This window comes from Capsicum annuum, chromosome 12, assembly GCF_002878395.1.
Source record: "Capsicum annuum cultivar UCD-10X-F1 chromosome 12, UCD10Xv1.1, whole genome shotgun sequence".
Lineage (NCBI taxonomy): Eukaryota > Viridiplantae > Streptophyta > Magnoliopsida > Solanales > Solanaceae > Capsicum > Capsicum annuum.
Genome location: NC_061122.1, coordinates 22815758 through 22838122, shown reverse-complemented (window position 1 = coordinate 22838122; position 22365 = coordinate 22815758). Strand labels below are relative to the sequence as shown.

At 30.2% G+C, this 22365-nt stretch overlaps 1 protein-coding gene across 1 annotated transcript; it reads left to right on the top strand.

Annotated features, from left to right (window-relative positions):
• Positions 1-4133: 4133 nt before the first annotated feature.
• On the top strand, positions 4134-11964 carry LOC107853430 (vesicle-associated membrane protein 727). Its single transcript, XM_016698424.2, has 6 exons — positions 4134-4378; positions 6025-6240; positions 6332-6533; positions 6649-6769; positions 11532-11594; positions 11675-11964. Exons 2-6 carry the CDS (start codon positions 6051-6053, stop codon positions 11816-11818), a joined length of 720 nt encoding a protein of 239 aa, XP_016553910.2. The 5' UTR covers positions 4134-4378; positions 6025-6050; the 3' UTR covers positions 11819-11964.
• Positions 11965-22365: the final 10401 nt, after the last annotated feature.

The window sequence follows — 22365 nt, the reverse complement described above, 5'->3', positions numbered from 1 at the left end:
TTCTTGAGAATTTGAGATACAAATATTGAATACTTTGAAGTTGCTGTGGGAACATTTGTAGCTATTGCTGGTGTCCTAGCTAGTTACATGACCATTGGGTAAAGGTTGAGATTATCGTTTCTTTGCAGAATGTCACTCTTGTTAAGACAGCAACGATCTAGGAGCAGATTGAATTTTGTTTCATATATGTGCTCTGCAGGTATGAAAGCTCTTTTTTTGTTCATCTCCAAAGTCTTATCGCGCTGTTGAATGTCAAGGCAATGTTGTCTATCAGAGTAGCCAAAAGTGTAGAAAAGTTGGTTGTCATAGTGGAAATTGAACTACATGATGTGTGTATAGATGCATCAGATAAATCGAATGGAGAATTGAAGTGAAAATGGTTATCAAGGTACAGCAACAAGAAGCTGTGAGATTATTCTTCCTTATATATAGGAAGGCGGGTTCCAAGTCTCGAAGGGTTTGGCTTGGTCACCAAAATATAGGAAGGTGGGTTCCAAGTCTTAGTGGGGTTGGCTTAGTCGCCAATAAAGTGGGTGTAAATTTTGGGGATCAGGGTTCAAATTCAGCAGAAACGATGAATATTAGGTGCTTTGTATACCCTTCTGCCTGAGCATTATTGCGTCTGGGTCCTCGTTGAAAGTAGTAGAATGTGAAATAGTTTTGGAAAAATTACTACTATTCCAATTCGCTATAATGCATCAACCAGTCTTGAACCTTGTCATTCAGCTCTGAGCTCTAACCCCGGGGTTGAGTGCTTGAATCTCCTTTGGATTGCGACTTGTTGTAAGAGCTGTTTCCACTTTTAGTAAGTTACTAAAATGTTATAGCTAACCTTCAGCTCACCAGGTCAGGACACTAGGTAGGAGAGTATGGAGGTCGTGGATGAGGGTAGAAAGGTAATTGAGCGCTGTCATTCTTTTAAGTCTCGCTATTATTGTGCATGTAATTCATTCCCTTATTCTCATCAATTGTTCATGTACTTTGGAGTTCTTGTAAATAGGGGTGCAAATTATCATGCAAAAAAAATGGCAAAAAAGTCTAGTGGAAGACATTAGGACTTAATGAGTTTAGATACATGTTACATTTGATATTGTAAGTTTTCGCAATTACTAATGATTTTGAACATCACGTTGCAATGAAATTAAATGATCAAGATATTATTAAGCTTTGTTGATTTTAGAGAGACAATTGTCATCGTGAGGAAATTTAAATGGAATTTTTTGGTAGAAGACTTGCTCTTTGTTTGGTGTAAAGAATGACATTGTAATTTCTGAAGTAAATGCAAAGCATGTTCTTGGAAAGTAGATGCTTAAGAGCGTTACATACTTCTCCTTTGATGATCTATTGCAAATGATCTCTTTCCCTCATTAATTTAGGGGTAAAGTTTGTGTACATTCCGTCTTGTCCATAACTCACTTGAAAGAACTCAAATAATAATTACTTAGATAACGTATGGCCATAGACTTCTAAATATTTTTGGCTCATTTTTAGGTGGAGTTTTACCATGTGTTTCACCATAATTATTTTACTGTTAAAAGTTTCAAATAACTGAAATTTGACCGAGATATTAGTTTTTCTGGTATTTGAGAATTTAGATTTTTTGTCAAAAAATTTATCAAATTGTATCACCAAACATAATTTACTAAGTTTTTTTTTTTTTTTCAAAAACTACTTGGGTCTGAAATTAAGAATTATTATTTCCAAAAATTACTTATTTTGTTAAAAAGAAAATTAAAATACAAAAAATGACTTAATAAAATAATAATAGTAATCCACTGACTAGTGAGATCATCCAAGAAATATTGTCGTTGTAGGAAAAGAAAAGGTGGAAAAGTCATTGTTCAAATTACCAAAGAATCCTTGGTAGAGTAGCACCACAATTCCTCCTTTTGGATATCAGCGTAATTTAATTAAAACGTATGCAAACCGCTGGAGGCCTCGAGCAGCAGCCAAATCACAGTACTCTCTATATTCCAAAATAAATAAATTATTAAATTTTTTTAATATTTAAAATAAATAAATTATTCATTTTTTTAAAAGATATATTGATTTTTTTTTAATTTTATTCTTTTATTTAATAACGTTAATTGAAATATAATTAAAATAATAATAGTGGAACGTAACCTACAATTTATGTCCTAAATTTTTTTTTTTTTAAGGGATGTATCATATTCTAATAATTCAATTATTTTGGAACAGAGTGAGTAACATTTTACAGTGCTAATCATAATTCATAATTACAATTTAACCTATGGTATACAAAAATTGATTTGACCAATAAATTCATAAAAATTGATTTGACCAATAAATTCAACTGATAGAAAAGTTATTGATTTACTAATTTTTTTAACGATTTTGTAAATTTATTTTATTGGGCTATCGATTCAATTTTCAATTTTAAGGTTTTAATTAATGGTTAAAACGATAATTTAATAAGATTATATTAAAATTATATTTTTATTTACACTTACATAATAGTATTTTTAGATTCTATATTGTCTTTTATATACATGAAGACAATGTAGAATAAAATGAAATTAGAAAAATTAAAACAATTAAGAAAGTATTTTCTTATCGATTAAGTCAAAATCGAACCAATAAATTTCAATAATCAATTAACCAAAAGCAATAACAAATATCTTATTAGTTCGATTATTTAACAGATTTACAAATTTAAAATCGATAATAAGAACCGACCAATGTGTACCCTTAGGGATAGTTTGGTGTGAGATATAAGAGATAAGTAATTCTTTGATTGGAAATATTAGTTAATATCGAGATAACTCATATCCATATGAATGATGAGATAAATTAATAACTAATCTTGACATTAATTTGAAGTTAATACATAAATATGACCCTAAACTTGACACCAAATCATAGTTTTGACCTTAAACTTTGTCAGTGCACAAATATGACCTTTAACTATTTAAAACTGCACAAATATGACCTCTAATCCTACGTGGCAAAACGTGTGTTCAACACGCAAAACTGAGCGCGTTCAGCTTAAAATCTAAGGGCATAATACATAAAAATGACCTTAAACTTTGACAATGCACAAATATGACCTTTAATTATTCAAAACTGCACAAATATGACATTTAAATGACTCTTCACTATTATTTTTCATTATTTTCGGCTCAAAGATGAAAATGACATATAATTTCTTTTGTCATTGCGGAAAAAGAGTAATATTGAAGATTTATTAATTAGGCGGGTCAACTTCATATGAAAAAATCAAGCGGGTATGTATATATATTATAAAGTAGAGGACGAATTGAAGTTATATAATAGATCTAAATATTATTTATTTAAATATTAAATTAAAGATGAAATTATATTAATAATTAAAAAAATTATAGTTTTAATAAAACATTATTAAATTAACGTTATTAAGGATAGTAGTAGTATATTAAATTAACGTTATCAAATTAACGTAATTAAAATGTTATTAAATTAACGTTATTAAAATGTTATTAAATTAACGAGGGGCGGACCTACTTGGTTGCCATGGGATTCACCCGAATCCCTCGGTAAAAAAATTACGTTGTTTATATATAAGATAGAAAATGTATGTTTATGTATGTATATTAATGTTGAACCACATAAAATAAGGCGCTTAGATAGCCTAGTGGTGTTATTTGCGCTTCTTGGGTGCCTCCTTCAGCCTACTGTGCGGGTTCGATCCCTGCTAGTGGTTGTTTTTCTTTAATTAAAAAAAATCTTTAATTATTTAAAAATGCACAAATATGACCTCTCTCCAACTCAACCCTTTTAACAATATGACACCGTGTGATTGAATTACCTTTTGTTTTTCTTTAATTAAAAAAAATCTTTAACTATTTAAAAATGCACAAATATGACATCACTCCAACTCAACCCTTTTAACAATATAGTACCGTGTGATTGAATTACCTTTCCACATGGAGGTTATAAAATTAGAGGTCATATTTGTTCAGACATCACTCCAACTCAACCCTTTTAACAATATGGTGCCGTGTGATTGAATTACCTTTCCACATAGAGGTTATAAAATTAGAAGTCATATTTGTTCAGATTTTGAATGGTTAAAAGTTCTATTTATATACTATTAAAATTATAATTTAATATCAATTTTAAAATCAATTACGTGTATTAACTCATTAATTATTCCAAAATAACTATTTCCAACTAAAAGTTAATCAAAAGCCAAATCACATCACATAAAATTAACAGTGATACTCATAATTACAGTTTAACCTCAACTCCTCGACTCCGTCGCAGTTAAGAAAGAGTCCCTACCCATTCCCCTTTGTGCGAAATCTGAAGAGCGAGCTCCATTTCTCCATATCATTAGACGTGCACACCAAGTAATCGGGCAATTTCTACAATCACTCAGGTACTCTATTTCTCTCTCTCTCGTTCATCTAATTTTGAACTTTATGAGCCATGATCTCATCGGAAATATTGCTAACTGCTATTTATTTGATCTTCATTTCCGGATTTGAAATTGTAGATTTCATTTTTTGTAATTAATTTGACTTTCAGTTCGTTATTATCTTTGAGTTTGGGCGTATCATATTATGTTCACTACTCCTTTATCCCTAATTTTTCGAACATTTTGACTCTATGATGCAAGTCGAATTACCCCAAAGATTCTAACTCAAGGCAATCGGCAGAGCTTTAGAGATGATTTTGGATGAACTTACACTTGAGAGTGTTTATTGAGCTTGTTGATTTGCTTAGAAACGTTGGTTGTGAGCGGTTTAATTTCCCTCTCGATTGTTGGTAGTCTAAAAGGAAAGTCTTCTTATTTAATATTTTCGTTGGTTGTCCTCTTGTTATCTTTTGTGTCTATCTATCTATTTACCGTTTTCTTTATTATCTTTCGATTTCTTTACTTTGTTCTTATTTTCGTATTTTGGTTCGTATCACTCTAGAAATTCTTGTTCATTTGATTTTTATTACTTCCTCCATCCCAATTTATGCGATTTAGTTTGACTAGATACGGAGTTTAAGAAAATTATTGGGACAACTTTACCTTGTTTCGAAACCATTCTTAAAATGAATGAATTTCAAATAAAAGAGTCCGACTGCACCATGAGATCCTCAGTTCAATACCCAACAGAAACAAACACTTCACTAGGTGATCTCTTGTCATCCTTGGCGGATAGAGTTACCTGGTACCTATTGCCGGTGGGAGATATCCCAGGGAATTAGTCAAGGTGCGCAGTAAGGTGGCCCGAACACCACCAACATACCAGCGTATTCCCACAAAGTGGGGTCTGGGGAGGGTAAAGTGTGCGCAGTCCATACCACTACCTCAGATGAAATAAAGAGGTTGTTTCTAGTAGACCCCTGGCTCAGGACACCATGGTTATAAAAAAAAAGTGCACCTTTGTGAACTTTTTGTCAAATAAGTGGTACTGAACATGAGTCAAATATTGATAGTGTTATTAAATATTTGACAAATAATTAAATATGTCATTTTTTTTGTGACCGACTAAAATGTAATTTATATCATAAAAATTGGTACAGAGGGAGTACTATATATTGTCCTTTGTAATTCGTTTATTGTATTATTTTGTTGTAGTTACTGTTTTTTTTCAGTATGCTTTGTCATGCCTTGTGTTGTATTCTGTCTTGGTTTCTTTTACTCCTATGTTTTTTCGAGCTGAGGGTCTATAGAGACAACCTCTCTACCTCCCAATGTAGGGTATGGTCAACATACATTCTATCCTTCCTATTCCCCACTTTATGGACTACAACGGTCAGTGGGTATGTTGTTTGAGTCTAGAAATTGAGGTTTTTGATGAAACTACAACCGAGGTTTTCTTATGATAGATGTAAAAAAATGATGCTTGAAGAATGCCTTTTTATTTGCATTTTTGTAAAAATTTTTGAAGCATTATCAATTTAGTGAAAGCGAATGTGATAATCTAGTCTTTAATCTTACAAAAAAGCTGATTTTTTGTTTTATTTGTTTTATGTTAGACATTTGCATATCTCAGTAAGGGTTTTAAGACCGGTCTTTTTGAATTACAGGCATCAAATTGGAGTTGTGATTGAAAATGAATCCAAAAGGCTTGATTTATAGCTTTGTTGCAAGAGGGACTGTTGTTCTAGCTGAGCATACACCTTATTCAGGGAACTTTAGTACCATTGCTGTCCAGTGCTTGCAGAAGCTCCCTTCAAATAGTAGCAAGTATACGTACTCATGCGATGGTCACACCTTCAACTTCCTCCTTGATAGTGGATTTGGTATTCATTTTTCTTATACTTTTTATGTTGTATATAGTTCTTTTCTGATTAACTGGCTTCTGACTAGTTTGCCACCAACACAATTTTGCAGTCTTCCTAGTTGTTGCTGATGAACCAACTGGTAGAAGTGTACCCTTTGTATTTCTAGAAAGGGTCAAGGATGATTTCAAGAAACGTTATGGTTCAAGTATTAAAAATGATGGCGACCCACACCCTCTTGCTGCTGCTGATGAAGATGATGATCTATTTGGGGATCGTTTTAGCATTGCGTACAACCTCGACAGAGAATTTGGGTGTGTGTGTGTATTTTTTTACTTACAATCTATAACATATTTGTAGCAGCTAGACTTAGTATAGAGTTGAAAATCAGCCCAACTGATTTGGATTTATTTGTCCTGGAATTGCTAGACCAAAACTTAAAGAGCACATGGAGTACTGTATGAACCATCCTGATGAAATGAGCAAGCTCTCTAAATTGAAGGCTCAAATCACAGAGGTCAAAGGAATAATGATGGACAATATTGAGAAGGTAAAGTTTTATTATCCTTCTCTTCTTTGACCTCCATTTTCTTTCCTTTGATGTTGGTAAATTGTCTATGTGATTGGAAAGATGGATATTGAGAGGGGTAGGACTTTACCAAAAAAGAAAAGAAACGCAGGGTTGGAAACTTTTATGTAAATGGGCAATAGCGAATGAGTAGCCTTTTTGTGTTCTTCAGTGAAGACCAATTTATTTGGTTTTGGACAGTTTCTTACTCATTGGCTATGAAGGTGACGTTAGTTGTCTTATTCTCCTAATTGTGAATTGGAGTCTTGAAGTGTTAGTGCGGAAAAACCTACCACAAATTGTGAGCATACTTTGACTTTCCCCCTTTACTATCAAATTTGATGGCATACTTACAAACTGGAGCCAAAAAGGTGGTGTGATTGATTATATATTTCGTCTTTTGAGCTTTGTAGCTATCTTTAAGGGATTTTGTTTCTACGTACTTGTGCTGATTTGCTTTGAATCCTTAAGTTTGTCACACTCTTGGATTCTTAAACAAGTGACTGCTTGCTACTTTTGTTTTCTTAAAACTTTTTCCTGCCTACATAAAAACTTAATTGTGTCTTATGAGTTATGACACAATAGCTACGTATTTACATATTTGAATTCATTGCTTTGACAACGTAAGTGTGGGCTTTAATGAGAAAAAGCATGACTGGAAAAAAAGTACAAAAATATTGACATAGAATTTGAAACTTTTTTTTACGACAAAGTTAAATATCAATTGTTTAGTGTCACTTCTTTAGGAGACGCACATTAGCAAGGAAAGTACGCCTTAAGGGTTTTGATGACTACACTTAAACACACATTATGCGATGCAAGCGCTCAACATATTTTTGCGCCTCGCTTTAGAGCTTAAGCGCCTTTGATAGCACACTTTGAGAATACTATTATGTAACAGTTTGTTGTACTGGTACATCATCAGTGAACGTTAGCGGTGTTGCATTGCTTAACTTTTTACATTTTCGATAATAGAGCACATAAAGCAATGAAAACTACTAGTGCATATAGCATATATGTGCTAGTTATAAGTAAGGTTGTTATTGATGTTATAGTTATATATGTCTTGCTTTTTATAATAGTCTAGCCCACTAGTGATATTGTCTGTTTTGGTCCTAGATAGCGTGATATAGAATGCCACTAAGGTCTAAGGTTTGTTTTATTATATATCCTACAACCTTTTCATGTTTTACTGATGTAGGATTTGCCTAGGAGGTGTTAAATATACTCCCCATAATGAATCAACGTCTTTGTTGAGGTTTACCCCACAATTATCTCAAAATTGGATTCGCGTAAACTAAGTTGAGGTTTGCGTTTGCCCCGGCTTGCCCCAATACCTCTCTTAATAGTGACAGATTTGCCTAAAATCAATTGCAACCTAATGTTTGCTTCATAATTGCCTAAGGTTGCACAACAATGGCTTTATACCAACGTTATCACAACCCAATTTGCAAGACATCACATGAAAATTTGATAGTCTCATCTAAATATCAAAAAATGACTCATGCATTCTAATGAGTGAAACATTGATAACGGATATCCTGAAAGAGACGGAGAGGAAGGAGGAGAGGCGGTAAGAGCAAAGAGCTATTTTCAATTTAAAAAGGAAAAAAATACAGAACTTGTTAAGTGCACTGGAAATTTTGTTCTTTTGATAGCTCTTAACTTGGGGAAGACAACACTTTCTGAAAAACAAGTTTAAGGGGGTTCTTGGGCATCAAGAGGTAAGTTATAATCCCAAAAACTTGTGGTTCCATTATTTAATTGATATGGTAAGCTACTAGATTATGGATTGAAACAACGGTAGTGAGTTAGAATTGAATATGTGAGAACTATGGTTGATAAAGTTAGGTGAGTTTATAAATGTGTTCCTTTATCTGGTGAAGTTTTGATATGAAGGAATAAGATATTGTGAATTAATGCAGCAATTGGAATTCCCGTGGGTTTGTCCCTAAACTAAAAAAAGTTGGACTATTGGGAATTTAACTATAGTTTGACCCAAGGAAGATGTGATCTTGTTCAGATTAACACCTCAACTGATATCGATGGATTCTAGACTGTTGAAGAAGTCAATCGGTTGGCTTACAAGCATCAAGTTTGGGAAAAGGAAGCTTGTACAGTGAGCAATGGCTCTTCTTTATCTTGCATTTTTCAAGTATGGCGTCCTCTAAAAAAAGTTTCCTGTGATAAAGTGGTTTGTTGCATGGGGAAAATAGAATTATCATAAGATATATTAACAAATGTGATATTTTGAAACATGAACTTAAATTATATACACGAGTTGTGAAATTCTTATATGAGATATAACGTGTAACTATTATATGTTTCTATATTATGACTAAGTTCTTAACTATGTTTTCTCACCTATATATGTCAAATTGTCAATATATTCGTATATATGTTGGAAACTAGGTCTGCTAGAGGAGCTTCAGATGTAGATGCTGATTCAGTCTGAGCTTAGTTCATAGGTATTGTGTAAGAACAGAAATTTTATAGAAAAATAGAGCATGCACTAAACTATACCTCTTCTCTTCTAAGGTGTATGAATTTTGTGATGCCGTGTAAGGGAGTAATATTGGTAGTATTGTAAGGCTATTGTTGTGTGACTGGTGGAATTTTTAATCCTGGTGGACATTGTACAGTGACGCTATAAATGTTGATAAAGCCTCTGCTAGTAGGAATAAAAGAACTAGCACCAAGTGTGTTCCGCACTAGGACTGATTGACTATTTGGCCACGACCGTAGTGAGGTCTAATATTGATTTTGACTTTGGAAATTCTCCGTAACTTGATATGCTACACATATCTTGATAAGATTACAAAGTTTTAGGACTGTTGCTCAGTTTATATATTATTTTGACTTGGATGTTACATTTGTTTGATAGTTAATGCATATACTAGACTTAGTGTCCCACATTGGAAAGGGGTGTGTTAATTCCCAATGTGGCTTAGTAGTCAATGGCGTGGGTTGAGCGTCATGTGGTTTCAGGTTCGATTCCGAGAAGAGACAAAAACACTAGGTTGATTTCTTTCCATCTAAACTAGCCTTGGTGGACTGAGTTACATGATACATGTTGCTGGTGGGATGGGAGGTGGAAGGTATCTGTGGAATTAGTCGAGGTGCGCGAAAACTGCCCAGTGCCGCAGTTATCAAAAAAAAGTAGTGTGTGGATACAAGTATAAATAGGCCCAATGTAAATACATTAGAGAGCTCATCGTAATAATAATTTTTCCTGTGCCTTTATTTCTCACAATTTTGATTTTAATTTGCTCGTGTTCTGTATTGTATATGTATAGTATTGTCACCAAGGAAACAACTATTATTGAGTTATCCACTCATCAGTCATTGATTGACCCTGTCTTCTCATCATCTATAGATTCACGACATCTATTGGTTTTTTTTTCCGGGTAAGTTATTATGGCGTTCATACTACTCCTAGACGTGTGACACACTAGGAGAGAATTGATAGAGTAAGCCTACCATAGCTGCGTGGGCGTTATCTTCTAGTTTTTGGTTAGACTTCTCCATTATGATGTTTTAAACATTTTTATGGAGTCATGCTCCTCAAGTCGGTCTTTGGGATTGGTAATATGTTTTGCTAGTATTCTCTCAGCTAATTATTGAACATTTGATCGCTGGAGTCTTTGCTTTGTGGGTGGTGATGTTGGTGTCTGTCATGTGTGTTGTGGTGAATGATTGGTTGATGACAAGATTATTGGAGTGCTCCTGATACAGAGGAGAGACGGTACTGAATTTGTCGGGAAAATGGTAGCCTTTCTAGGTGTACCTCCATTTAGGCTGATCAAGGCCCTAAATTGGGTCACTACATGTTTGTATTGGTTGGGTTCACGTAATTATTGTTGTCAAACTTAAATTAGGTTTTATGTTAAGGATAGAGATGTATATACATATTTTATTTAGAAGGGTAACCATTGATAGGGATGTATATGCTGGGGGCTAAAATAATAGAAGCCTCCAGTGTTGAGTCTTTAAGTTGCGCTTCTCTTCAATGATGCGCTTGCATCGCTTCGCGTAATGCGTGATGTAGAGCCTTGTCGCTTTTTTCCGCATCACGCTTCCATGATTACTGGTTAGAGAACTCCTAATTATTTTAAACACAAATGATAAGTATTGGAACGTAATGGACTCCATAGAACCAGCTCAACTAGTGTAGGACTGAGGCATAGTTGATTGAAATATACAAGCATAAACTTGTAGCAACCAAAGAATATTAGAGCTTCTGGATGTAGAGTTAATTTTTTAAAAAAATCTAAGTTTGTAATATTGGTGTTTCTTTGGCTGACAATGCTATAGTTGGTTTGGATGAAAATTTCACATTGCTTGATACTCTAGGATGAAATGAATTAAGTCATTGCTTTTCTAAAGATGTAATGCTACATCTAATTAATGGTGTGGAGATTTACTTGAGAATTGAGGATTGCATGCGTGTTTGGGAAATTATAATTAAGTATTGAGGATTGCTGGATCTCAGATTCTCAGTTAGTGCTCTTTTGCTTGATTAGTTTCTGACACTCCATATGATGTGGCTATTTTTCTTCTTGCTTTTGGAAGGAAAATATATCAAAATATGATTATGCAAATCAAGTTTTAAGAAAAGTAAACTGGACAACTAGGGGACTGTTTTAAAAATCATCGTTGCATTCACCTCAATATGTTCTTTATTTAGGTTGTTTGCTCCTGGATTATGGGTGAAATTACGTATTAAAGACATTTTGTGTTGCAGGTTTTGGATCGGGGTGAGAAGATTGAACTGCTAGTGGATAAATCCGAGAACCTTCAGTTCCAGGTATGCGCTATTTTACCGAGTGTTTGCACTTGAAAATAACTTTTGTGATTGTGCTGATTGGCAACTGTGAATGTGCTCAGGCTGACAGCTTCCAGAGGCAAGGCAGGCAGCTTCGACGCAAGATGTGGTTTCAGAACCTTCAAATGAAGCTGATGGTTGGAGGTGCTATTTTTGTTTTCATCATCATCGTTTGGCTTTTCGCTTGTGGAGGTTTTAAATGTTAAAAGGGATTGTGGTATGTGATTCATATGGAACGGTACACGTTTATATCTCAGTTATGTAATGTACAAAACCTTCCTTGTAAATGTGACACAATGCTGCGGACGCATGTTTTGCTGACTTAATATTACGGCACCGACCTATTAGTGTACGTATTGTTAGTTGTGTGTAATTCGCGTAACAGTTTCGACAAACGATGGTGACGGTAAGGATTGGCGTCTGAGTACAAAACATACAGGATAGTAGCTGTCTCCCTTCCGTCTCACAGAACATCATGAAAACACACTAAAATCCTGAGAGTATATTTTGTTCAAACGAGATTTTTTTTTTTTTTAAAGATTTTTGATTGGAATACTGTTGAGGAATATAAGAAAAGTATAGTTTATACTATCATTGTATGTCAAGCACGTGTGCAGGCAAATAGTATTGATGTTTAAGACACCAAATTTGATTGATATTGTTTTTTCAACTAACAATTGTTAACAGATACAGGCTATTAGTTGCATTGTATTTGTCAACTCAGACAGCCTGTTATTGAACTGACACAACAATTAAATCAAAGCAACAGCTACAAATGGTAAATAACCAAAGTATAACTATGAATAATGAAATTTCTTTCCTATTTTAAAGTGAGTTTAATTAGAGCACCTCATCAAGCATTCATCGGGCTTGAATGACACTGGCCCGTTATCCTTTCAGCTATTTATTTCTTTGTGAAATCAGCAGGTAAATCTTAAAAATAGACCCAAATTGGAGTGACTTTTAAATTTTTACTCCAAATAAAAATCTTTCTTAAAATAACCTTTACCTATTAACTAATATTTTTTTGGACGAAACTACCCCTGACCAATTGAGTAAATTATATAAATGATCCTCATAATGGATAACAACGCCATATTTATATCTTTCTACTTTCATTTTTATTCTCTTTTTTATTTTACTTTGATTTTTATTTTTTCTTTTCTTTTTTTTTTTAATCTTTTTCAACCCTTACTTTTTTCTTTTTTTCCTCTCAATTTTTTTTTCATTTTTATTTTACGCTGATTTTTTATTTTTTCTTTCCTTTTTTTTTTAATTCTTTTTAGAATGAATTTGATGTTTAATTTGTGAGCAAAAATAAAAACATGATTATTCAATTTTTTCTACAATTTATAATTTTTTTATTTAATTAAATTAATATTTAATTTGTTATGTAACATTTTAAAAATGTCCTGGAATTTAATGAAATACTTGAAAATGATGTGGCAGATGACGTGACACACGTGGTAGCTGACGTGAAGTGTTTAAAATGTTACTTTTTAGTGGATTCAAGGGTCCAAATGACAAACATGTAAGTAGGAGTATCCAACTTACAAAACAGACATAGTACAGGGGTCCAGAAGGTCATTTTGCCTTTTCAAATTTATGAGATGTTATATAACTCTTGTCTTAGAAGAAAGATTAACTCCAGGATTTTCAAACAACAAGTTATGCTCCACAAGCAAGACTTGACACTACCACATTATGCCCTGATTTATGAGTTGTTCTATATTTTTTGTCTTAGAGGCAAACCTGATCCCAAAGAACTTCCTAACAACAATTCATGCCCTTAAATTTGCTTTAATGTCAAAAAAAGAAGATCCCTTTGCGGATTATTTAATTTTTTATTTATTAACAAAATATAATAGAAGTTGAGAAAAAAGAAAAAATGATCATATAAAATAGAGAAATAAAAAAAAAGAGAATGAAAAAAAAAGGCAAGAAAAAAATAAAGATAAAGAAAAAAAGCAAAGAATTAAAAAAATTGAGAAAAATAAAAATGAGAGAAAAAATAAAAATAAAGTTTGAGAAAAATGAGAGAAAAAAAGAGAAATGATAAAATCCAAAAATAAAAGAAAAATAAATGTTGAGACAAATGAATTTTAAAAAATAAAAAAAATTAAGAAATAGATAATGTTTGAGAAAAAATAAAAAAGAGAAAAAAATAAAGGTTGTGACAAATGAATTAAAACATTAAAATAAAATTAAAAAAAAAAAGTGAAAATAATAAAAATAACAATAGAATTTGAGAGACAAATGAATATGAAAAGTTTAAGAAAATTTGAGATGTAAAGGGCAAAATTGTACTTATACTATACTAAAAAAAGGAAGGAAGACTAGTCTTTAAAGACTTTTTTTATTGGGGTCAAATATTCAAAACCACCCATTATTGAGGCTATTGCATGTAAAAATCAATCTCGCATAGTCGACCCCGTTTTAGGAGCCCAACAACCCATGCTTTTGCTTGGGCCAACTCAACCCAATTTTGTGTTTGGACAGGGCAAGCCAGAGAATAGCCACACAAGCCCTACCTTCTAAATTATTAATAATAGAGAAAATTTCATAAGTAGCAAACTTAAGATCATAATTAAAAATGGGAAAATTTCAGAAATAGCAACTATAGAGTCTTAATTGTAACTTTTATAGCAACAGTTTCATAATTACGAAAAATAACAAATTGTATTTTGTATTTAAGTAAACTGTTGCTATACAAATACATATACAACAAGATTTACTGCCCTTGTTTTACTCAAATTAGTTGGGTTAAATAAGGAATAATTATTCCATCTAATTAAATTTTCATAAATTACTCTTATTTATATTAGTAGATTCCTTTTCCAAATCAAAATCAAATATGAAGATTATTATTTCCATGATCTTCAAAATTTCAAAATATCATTCTCTTATATCTCTAACTATTTATTTTTTTAGTTTTTAATTTTTTTTATCTTTTTTTTATTTGAATTTCTTTTTTATTTTTAATTTTTTTCTTTCCACTTTATTTTCTCTCTTTTACTTTTTTTTTCCCTTAGTCGTTATTTATTTATTTTTTCCTTTTTCCTTTTTTTTCTTTTCTCATATTTTTTTTACATTTTCTTCTTCTTTTTTTTTTTTAATTTTTTTCGCTTTTATTTTTACACTTCTATTTCTAGTTTCTGTTTGTCTTTCTTCTTGTTTTCTTTTTTCACTTTTTTTTTTACTCTTCTATCTTTATCTTTTATTTTTAAAAGACAAATATCTATATGATATATACATATTCAAAAAATATACAAAATAAATAGACATACAGATCTGCATATGTATTTACGGTTAAAAAAACATGCATATATCTGCATATGTACTTACAGAAATACATATCTGACTCACATGTATATATAAACATATATGACACAAAATCTCTATAATAAAATGAAAATTATATACATATACATAAAGGTAATAAAAAAATACATGATAGATATCTTAAACAGTAAAAGAAAACAAATAAGTACATATGTTACCCTCTAAAATGACATAGTATGTACAGTTCAAAGACAAATTCAACACCGTATAAAATACATATAGCTCTACATATGTATTTACAGAATACATGTCTGATCCATATGTATATTCTTATTTTATATGAGTCGCTTTTGTATTTCGCAAATACATATGAAGATATATAGTATAGTTATGTTTGTTACTGTTTAATTTGAATATGATATGTATATCGAAAATACATATGTATGTTTTGTACCGTAAATACATATCCAGATCTGTATGGCTATGTATTTTATATGTTTTTTTGAATATGTGTATGTGATATACATATTTGTCTTTTCAAAATAAAAGTTAGAGATAAGAGAATAAAAAGAAAAAAAAAACAAAAATATAAAAAGAAAAAAATGAAAAAAAGAGAAGTGAAAAAGAAAAAACAAAGGAAGAAAGAGAAATAGAAGTGTAAAAATAAAAGAAAAAAAGAAACAAAATAAAATAAAAAAGAAGAAGAAAACGAAAATAGAAAAAGAAAAAAAAGATATGAGAAAGGAAAAAAAAAGAAAACGAAAAAGGAAAGAAAAAAAGAGAAATAGAAGAGAGAAAATAAAGTGGAAATGAAAAAAAAAGAAATCAAAATAAAAAAATAAAATAATAAAAAATAAGATGAAAAAAACTAACAAGAAAAAAAAAATAGAGACATAAGATAGTGAAAGATAGTAATAATGTTTTATTTTAAAATCTTGAAGATCACAAAGATAATTATCTTCAAATATGAAAAAGGAAAAAAAAAAGAAAACAAAAAATTAAAGAAAAGAAAAAGAAAAAAAGAAGAGAAATATAAGAGAGAAAATAAAGTGAAAATAAAAAAAATAAAAATAAAATAAAATAAAAAAATAAAATGATAAAGAAAATAAGATGAAAAAAAAGAGGGTAAAAGATTTGGCTATATTTGGGGGAGGTGAAATAGTGGAGTGAAAATAGAAAAATGTAAAGTAGTGAGAGTAAAACATGCACTTGCCTAGTTAATGAGTAAAATAATGTTACTCTTGCTATAAAATGTAATTTTACAAAAGTATTGCTATTTATTGTAATTATAGTCTTAAGTATGCTATTTTCTATAATTTTCATGGCAACTGTTTCATAATTACCTGAGATAACAACTTGCATTTTATATTTTAGATACTTGTTGCTACTAAAATATATATACAACAAGATTTACTGTCCCCTTTTCACTCAATCAGTTGAGTTAAATAAGAAATAATTACATTTGTATTTACAACAGTAAATTTTTTTTTCATAAATTACTCTTATTTAAAATAGTAGATTTCTTTTTCATAAATTACTCTATTTAATACAATAGATTTCTTTTCAAAATTAAACTTTTTTTTTTCTATTTTGATTTCTTATTATTTTTCATTTTTTTCTTTCCACCTTTTTTCCTCTCTTCTGATTCTCTTCTTTTTTTTTTCTTTTTTGTTTTTTTACTTTGTTGTTTTTTTCTTTTTCTTATTTTTTTTCTTTGTCATATTTTTCTTTATCTTTTCTTATTTTCATTTTCTTCTTCCTTTTTTATTTTTATTTATTTTTTTGCTTTTATTTTTACTCTTCTATTTCTAGCTTTTATTTTTTTTTTTTTTTTTTTTTTTTTCTTTTTCATTTTCTTTTTAGTTCTATTTTATATTTTCTTTGAATTTTTTAAAAATATGGTTACGTCGAGCACAAATTATGAATGGTAATAAAAACACCACAATCATTTATTGTATTTGTATTTGCATCATTATTTATATTTTATATTCATTGATACAATTATATTTATAGTTAATAGTTCACACTTTTATTTGTACGTATTTTATTGTTTGCACTTGTACTTATTTTTTATAATTCATATTTGTATTTGTATTTTATAGTTCGCACAATCATTTATATTTTATATAATTCGCATTAGCATTTAAAAGGATTATTTTATATTCATATTTTATTATTGACTGCATATTGTATTTTTATTTTATGATTTTATTTTGTTTATATTTTATTTTTATTTTATTTTCATTGATAGCTCTGTATTTTTTCAAAAAATTATTTTGTATTTGTATTAAAAATCAGGAAAAGATATGTTAGAAAAGAATATCATCAATTCATGTAGTACTAGTGGTTTTAAGGGTCACAGTAGACGTTTATTTAGGAAATATCATAAATGATACATTTCAAAATATTTGTTGTAATGTGATTAATTCCTTAATGATAACCATGTTTCATATGTTAAAATATGTTATAGTTATGATTTCAGTCTCTGCAACTTTGATTGAAAAATATAAATCAAGTTATCTATATTTATATAAGAATACATTTATATATTTGGGTACATGTACAATCACAAATACATATAAATATAAATATAAAATGTTGTGCAACTATAAAAAATAATTTTTGTATTTATATATACAATTATATAAACTTGTCCTCAATTATTAATACATATCTAATTAAATTACTTGTACAAAAATATGTACAATAACCTAAATGTATTTTTCATTGATTTTTGAAATACATATAAATATAAATATATGATCGTTCAACTAATTAATATATATGTAAGAACTTCAAGGAATATATAAATACAACTAAGTAAGTAATATATAATACAAAAAATTATCAAACTACAAGGACTTCTGTGTCGTCTATTATCCTAATTTTCCTAACAGGTCTCATCGGTGTTTCTTGTTATGAATATAAGATCAAGCAAAACCTATACAACAAAAAAAGATAAATATCTATATCACATAAACATATTAAAAATATACAAAATGCATAGGCACAAAAATCAACATATGTATTTCCATTGAAATATACCTGTTTTTTAATAATTAAGCAAAATATTTGTTGTGGACAAGAGATAGTTTATACATATATATCTGACCCATATGTATATGTACACATATAGAAAATAAATCTTTATAACAAAAAGGACAATTATATACATATACATACCTTAAACAGTATAAAATACAAATAAATACATATGTTACCCTCTAGAATAACATAGAACACTCACTGTACAAAAATACATATGAATATGTACTTGTATATACAAATATAAATACATGCATATGTCCAAAAGATTTATATACAACCATATATATATATATATATATATATATACACAAATGAGTACCCATTAGTTAAATAAATACATATAAAAATACCTCTTCGTCTTTATATTCTTCAAAATCATATTCAAAAGAGTTTCAACATCAGGACTTGAAATTTTGCCTGATTCTTCATTTTTTTTTTCTCAAATCTTTGTATTTTTGAGGGTTTTGGAGATATAGATTTCTTCAATCCTTTTTGTTTCATTATTTCGGCCATCTTCTCTGGATCATTATGATATTTCAACCTCACCTCTTCGACGCTCACTATTTTCTTTAATTGTTCTAGCATTAGAGCAAACCTCTACCATCATAGAACAAAAAAATTACAAAAACTTAAAAAAAATGCAAGAACAATGATAAACAAAAAAAATATAAAATATATAAAATTTGGGGAAGAGATAACATACAAGAACTATCAAATTAATAGTTATATTATTTTGTTGGAGTACGTCTTTATCTATTAAGGTAAAAAAATGTGAAAAAAAGAAAAGAAATTGGAACGAAAATATGAAGAATAGGTGCTATTCGAAAAAAATAAAACGATAAAGTAAAATAGGAAAGAGAATAAGTGTTAGAGTGAAAATAAGAGAAGTTAAGCTATAAATATGCATGTATTGAGTGGTCTATAAAAAAAAAAAGAAGAAGCTATTTTTGCTATAAAATGTTTTTATAAAATTATTGCTGATTATCATAACTATGGTCTTAAGTTTTTCACTTTTTGTAATTTTTACTTAATAATAAATAGATTAACCGCACGTGCCTCGCACGTGTAATGTTGGATTATTTAAAATTACATGATTTATTTATTGCGAAATTTTTTAATAAAGTATAAAACTGTAAATCACTTTTCAAAGATTCTTCACACTTTAATATAATAATGTAAATATAAACACATATATTTTACCACCAAAAGTTCAAAGTGGTTGATGGATCATTTGTCATGTAGTACCTCTTTCCCGTACTGCCGGAGGCTGAGAGAGACGCATCAATCTGAGCCATATTTGTGGTACGATTATTTTTTTTTCTATATTTAAAATCTTTCCTTGTTTCTAAAGTCAAATCTTTACAAAATCATTGATTACATTCTTATTACGTACTTAAAACTTTTAAAAATTTGGTACTTCTTAAATTTTTCTTATTCTAACGCTTTTATATTTATTTTTGGATTTTTTAAATCTTCTTAAAATTCAATTTAGTTGATTTAGAATTCTGAAATTAATGGAAAAAGTATAAGTTTTCATTAATTCTGATGACTTTTAATAAGAAAATATTTTACCATAAATATATTTAATTAATTTTCAACACTTAATATTAAGCAAAAATAGTGAAAAGATGATTTTGTCTAAAGCAAAACCTTTTAATAAAGGGCAAAAAGTTTAAACGACATTTCTAAGACCTTTCACAGTTTTAATATATTATAGATATAGATATAGATTATAGATATAGTTTATGTTTCAAATTTATTTAGACAAAAATGCTTCAAATTTGATTGATATTGTTTTTTCAAGTAACAGTTGCTCTTTTTTTTTTTTTTTTTTTGCATTGCAGATTTATTTTGTCATTTGTTCATGCAACGTTCTTCGTTCAGCCCACACTTAATTCCATTTTGCACTAAAAAGCCCCTAATGAAATTTGTTGGTTTTCTACGATTCACATTTGGCAACATCTTTGGTAAATAACATTTGTATGCAATCCATCATAATCATCTAAAATTTCACGCCAACTGACACTTCCAATAACCTGCTAACAGACAAGTGGGAGTTGTTCGGATGATAAACACTTTCACTTTCAATCTAAGATTGTGAGTTTGAGTCGAAGAAAATAGGTAGAGAGCTTCGAGGGAGTGGCTAAGATATTAAAATATACTAGAGGGACCAAACATGGAAACTAACTTATTTCGACCACTTAAAACATCAATTTAAAATAAAAAATCCAAATTAGAAAACGTCAATTAGAGTAAACGTGAACACCACAGAATTTCTCAGACTATTTAGAACTAAAATCCCCTAAGTTGCATATATATCAATGCAACAAATAGTTCATACATTGATTTTTCACTAAGTGGGTTCAATATTTAAACTGGCTGTTGCATAAAATAATTTAAAAAATACCTTACAAGGAATGAAACACTCAACCTAGGTATTAGAAATTGAACGCTGGGCTGGGCATTGCTCTTGTACCTAACGGGTTCAATAGATGATATATACCGGATTCGATATATAAAAGAAGCTACTTAAGCTGGTTGTTGCATAAAATAATTTTATAAAAGCCTTACAAGGGATCAAACACGCAACCTACGTGTTAGGAATTGAACCCACAACCACTGGGGTAGGCACTCCTCTTATGCTTGACGGGTTCAATAAATAATATATACCTTTTACATTTGTAAAAACTGCTTATATATACGTATATATACAGTGTAATTTTTTGATGAAGTGGGTTCATTTGAACCCACTTGAACCTATGTGGGTCCGCCCCTGTCTCTACTTCATCAGAGATAGTGGTATGGACTGCATACACTTTATCCTCCACAAACCCCATTTTGTGGAAATACACTGAATATATATTATTTTTGTGGAAGTTCGGTGCGCTAAATTCCTGCTATAAACGTCCACAAATGGGAGGGGAAGGTATTTGTTAACCTGGTATATTCATGCAATTGTTACCATTTTAGGCTTATGGTTTGTTTGGATTGAGTTGATATTTTTATTGCATTAAGTATGTAACGCAGGGGCGAACCTACATAGGTTCAAGTGGGCTCATATGAATCCACTTCATCAAAAAATTACACTATATATATATATACGTATATATAAGCAGTTTTTACAAATATAAAAGGTATATATTATTTATTGAACCCGTCAAGCATAGGAGGAGTGCCTAGCCCAGTGGCTGTGGGTTCAATTCCTAACACGTAGGTCGCGTGTTTGATCCCTTGTAAGGCTTTTTTTAAAATTATTTTATGCAACAACCAGCTTAAGTAGCTTCTTTTATAAATTGAATCCAGTATATATCATCTATTGAACTCGTTAGGTACAAGAGCAATGCCCAGCCCAACAGTTGTAGGTTCAATTCCTAATAACTAGGTTACGTGTTTGATTACTTGTAAGGAATTTATTTTAATTATTTTATGCAACAACCAATTTAAACATTGAACCCACTTAGTGAAAATTCTGAATCCGCCATTGCTCCTAAAAGGCACAAATTAAAGACACATTAAGAACAAAGTTAGGTTTTAAAGCTCGATATAATATAACATACATCAATAAATATTTATTTAGTTTATCTTTTTTTTTGGTAATAAGGATAATACTATTATATTAGCATCATAACAAAAAGTCTGTAGAGAGACGTTCGGTAGCGTGGCTACCATAGTATATGCACCTAGTGTTATTTTATGGTGTATTTTCGGGTACAAAAATCTGTATTTAGGCACAACAACTTCAACACTAGTTCAAGTTTAAAACAAGAACACTATGAAGTACAAAAATACCCTCAACACAAGATCAAAGTGATATTTCTAAGAAGTGTGTTTTATTGTTTCAAAAATTAAGAGAAACAGAAATATAAAGCCAAGTCCCCCGACTTCATGGAGTGTCGTTAAGGAATAATTTCCCTCACTGTACCCGAGGTTTTGGAATCTTCCTCCCAGAATAAAATGTCTTTCAATCCAACTATATTGGTACCTCAAATAATTGGATTCGTCGAACTCACTCAACAATTTGATTGATCACAAAGAATGTTTTGAAGACAAGAAGAGTTTTTATTCCAGAAATTTTTTCATTCATTTCTAAACCTGTGGATGAAAGCAGGTTTATATAGCCATCATATGCCTCTTTTGAAAGGTGACAATGGTTCACTTAAAAAGTGTATTCTTTGGAAGAGTCATGTCTGTTCATTCGAAACATTGAGTCTTTTTCTAAACAGACACAACTATCTAAACAGTCACACCTTTTTTAAAACATTATGTCTTTTGCTCAAAGGTTGTGTCCCTCCATTTTTCATTCACACCAATTAAACCCAATAATCCCCCACATGAATGGAGAATGACTATTCTTTGTAAAACTTTACGGACAAGTATGTGATCATCAAGTAAAGACTGATTGCATCTGGATAAGTGGGTCTCC

Coding starts and splice junctions, on each gene's coding strand:
- LOC107853430 (XM_016698424.2), top strand. CDS start 6,051: ATGAATCCAAAAGGCTTGATTTATAGCTTTGTTGCAAGAGGGACTGTT. Junction 6,534..6,648: donor AACCTCGACAGAGAATTTGG/GTGTGTGTGTGT, acceptor TGGAATTGCTAG/ACCAAAACTTAAAGAGCACA. Junction 6,770..11,531: donor TGATGGACAATATTGAGAAG/GTAAAGTTTTAT, acceptor TTTGTGTTGCAG/GTTTTGGATCGGGGTGAGAA.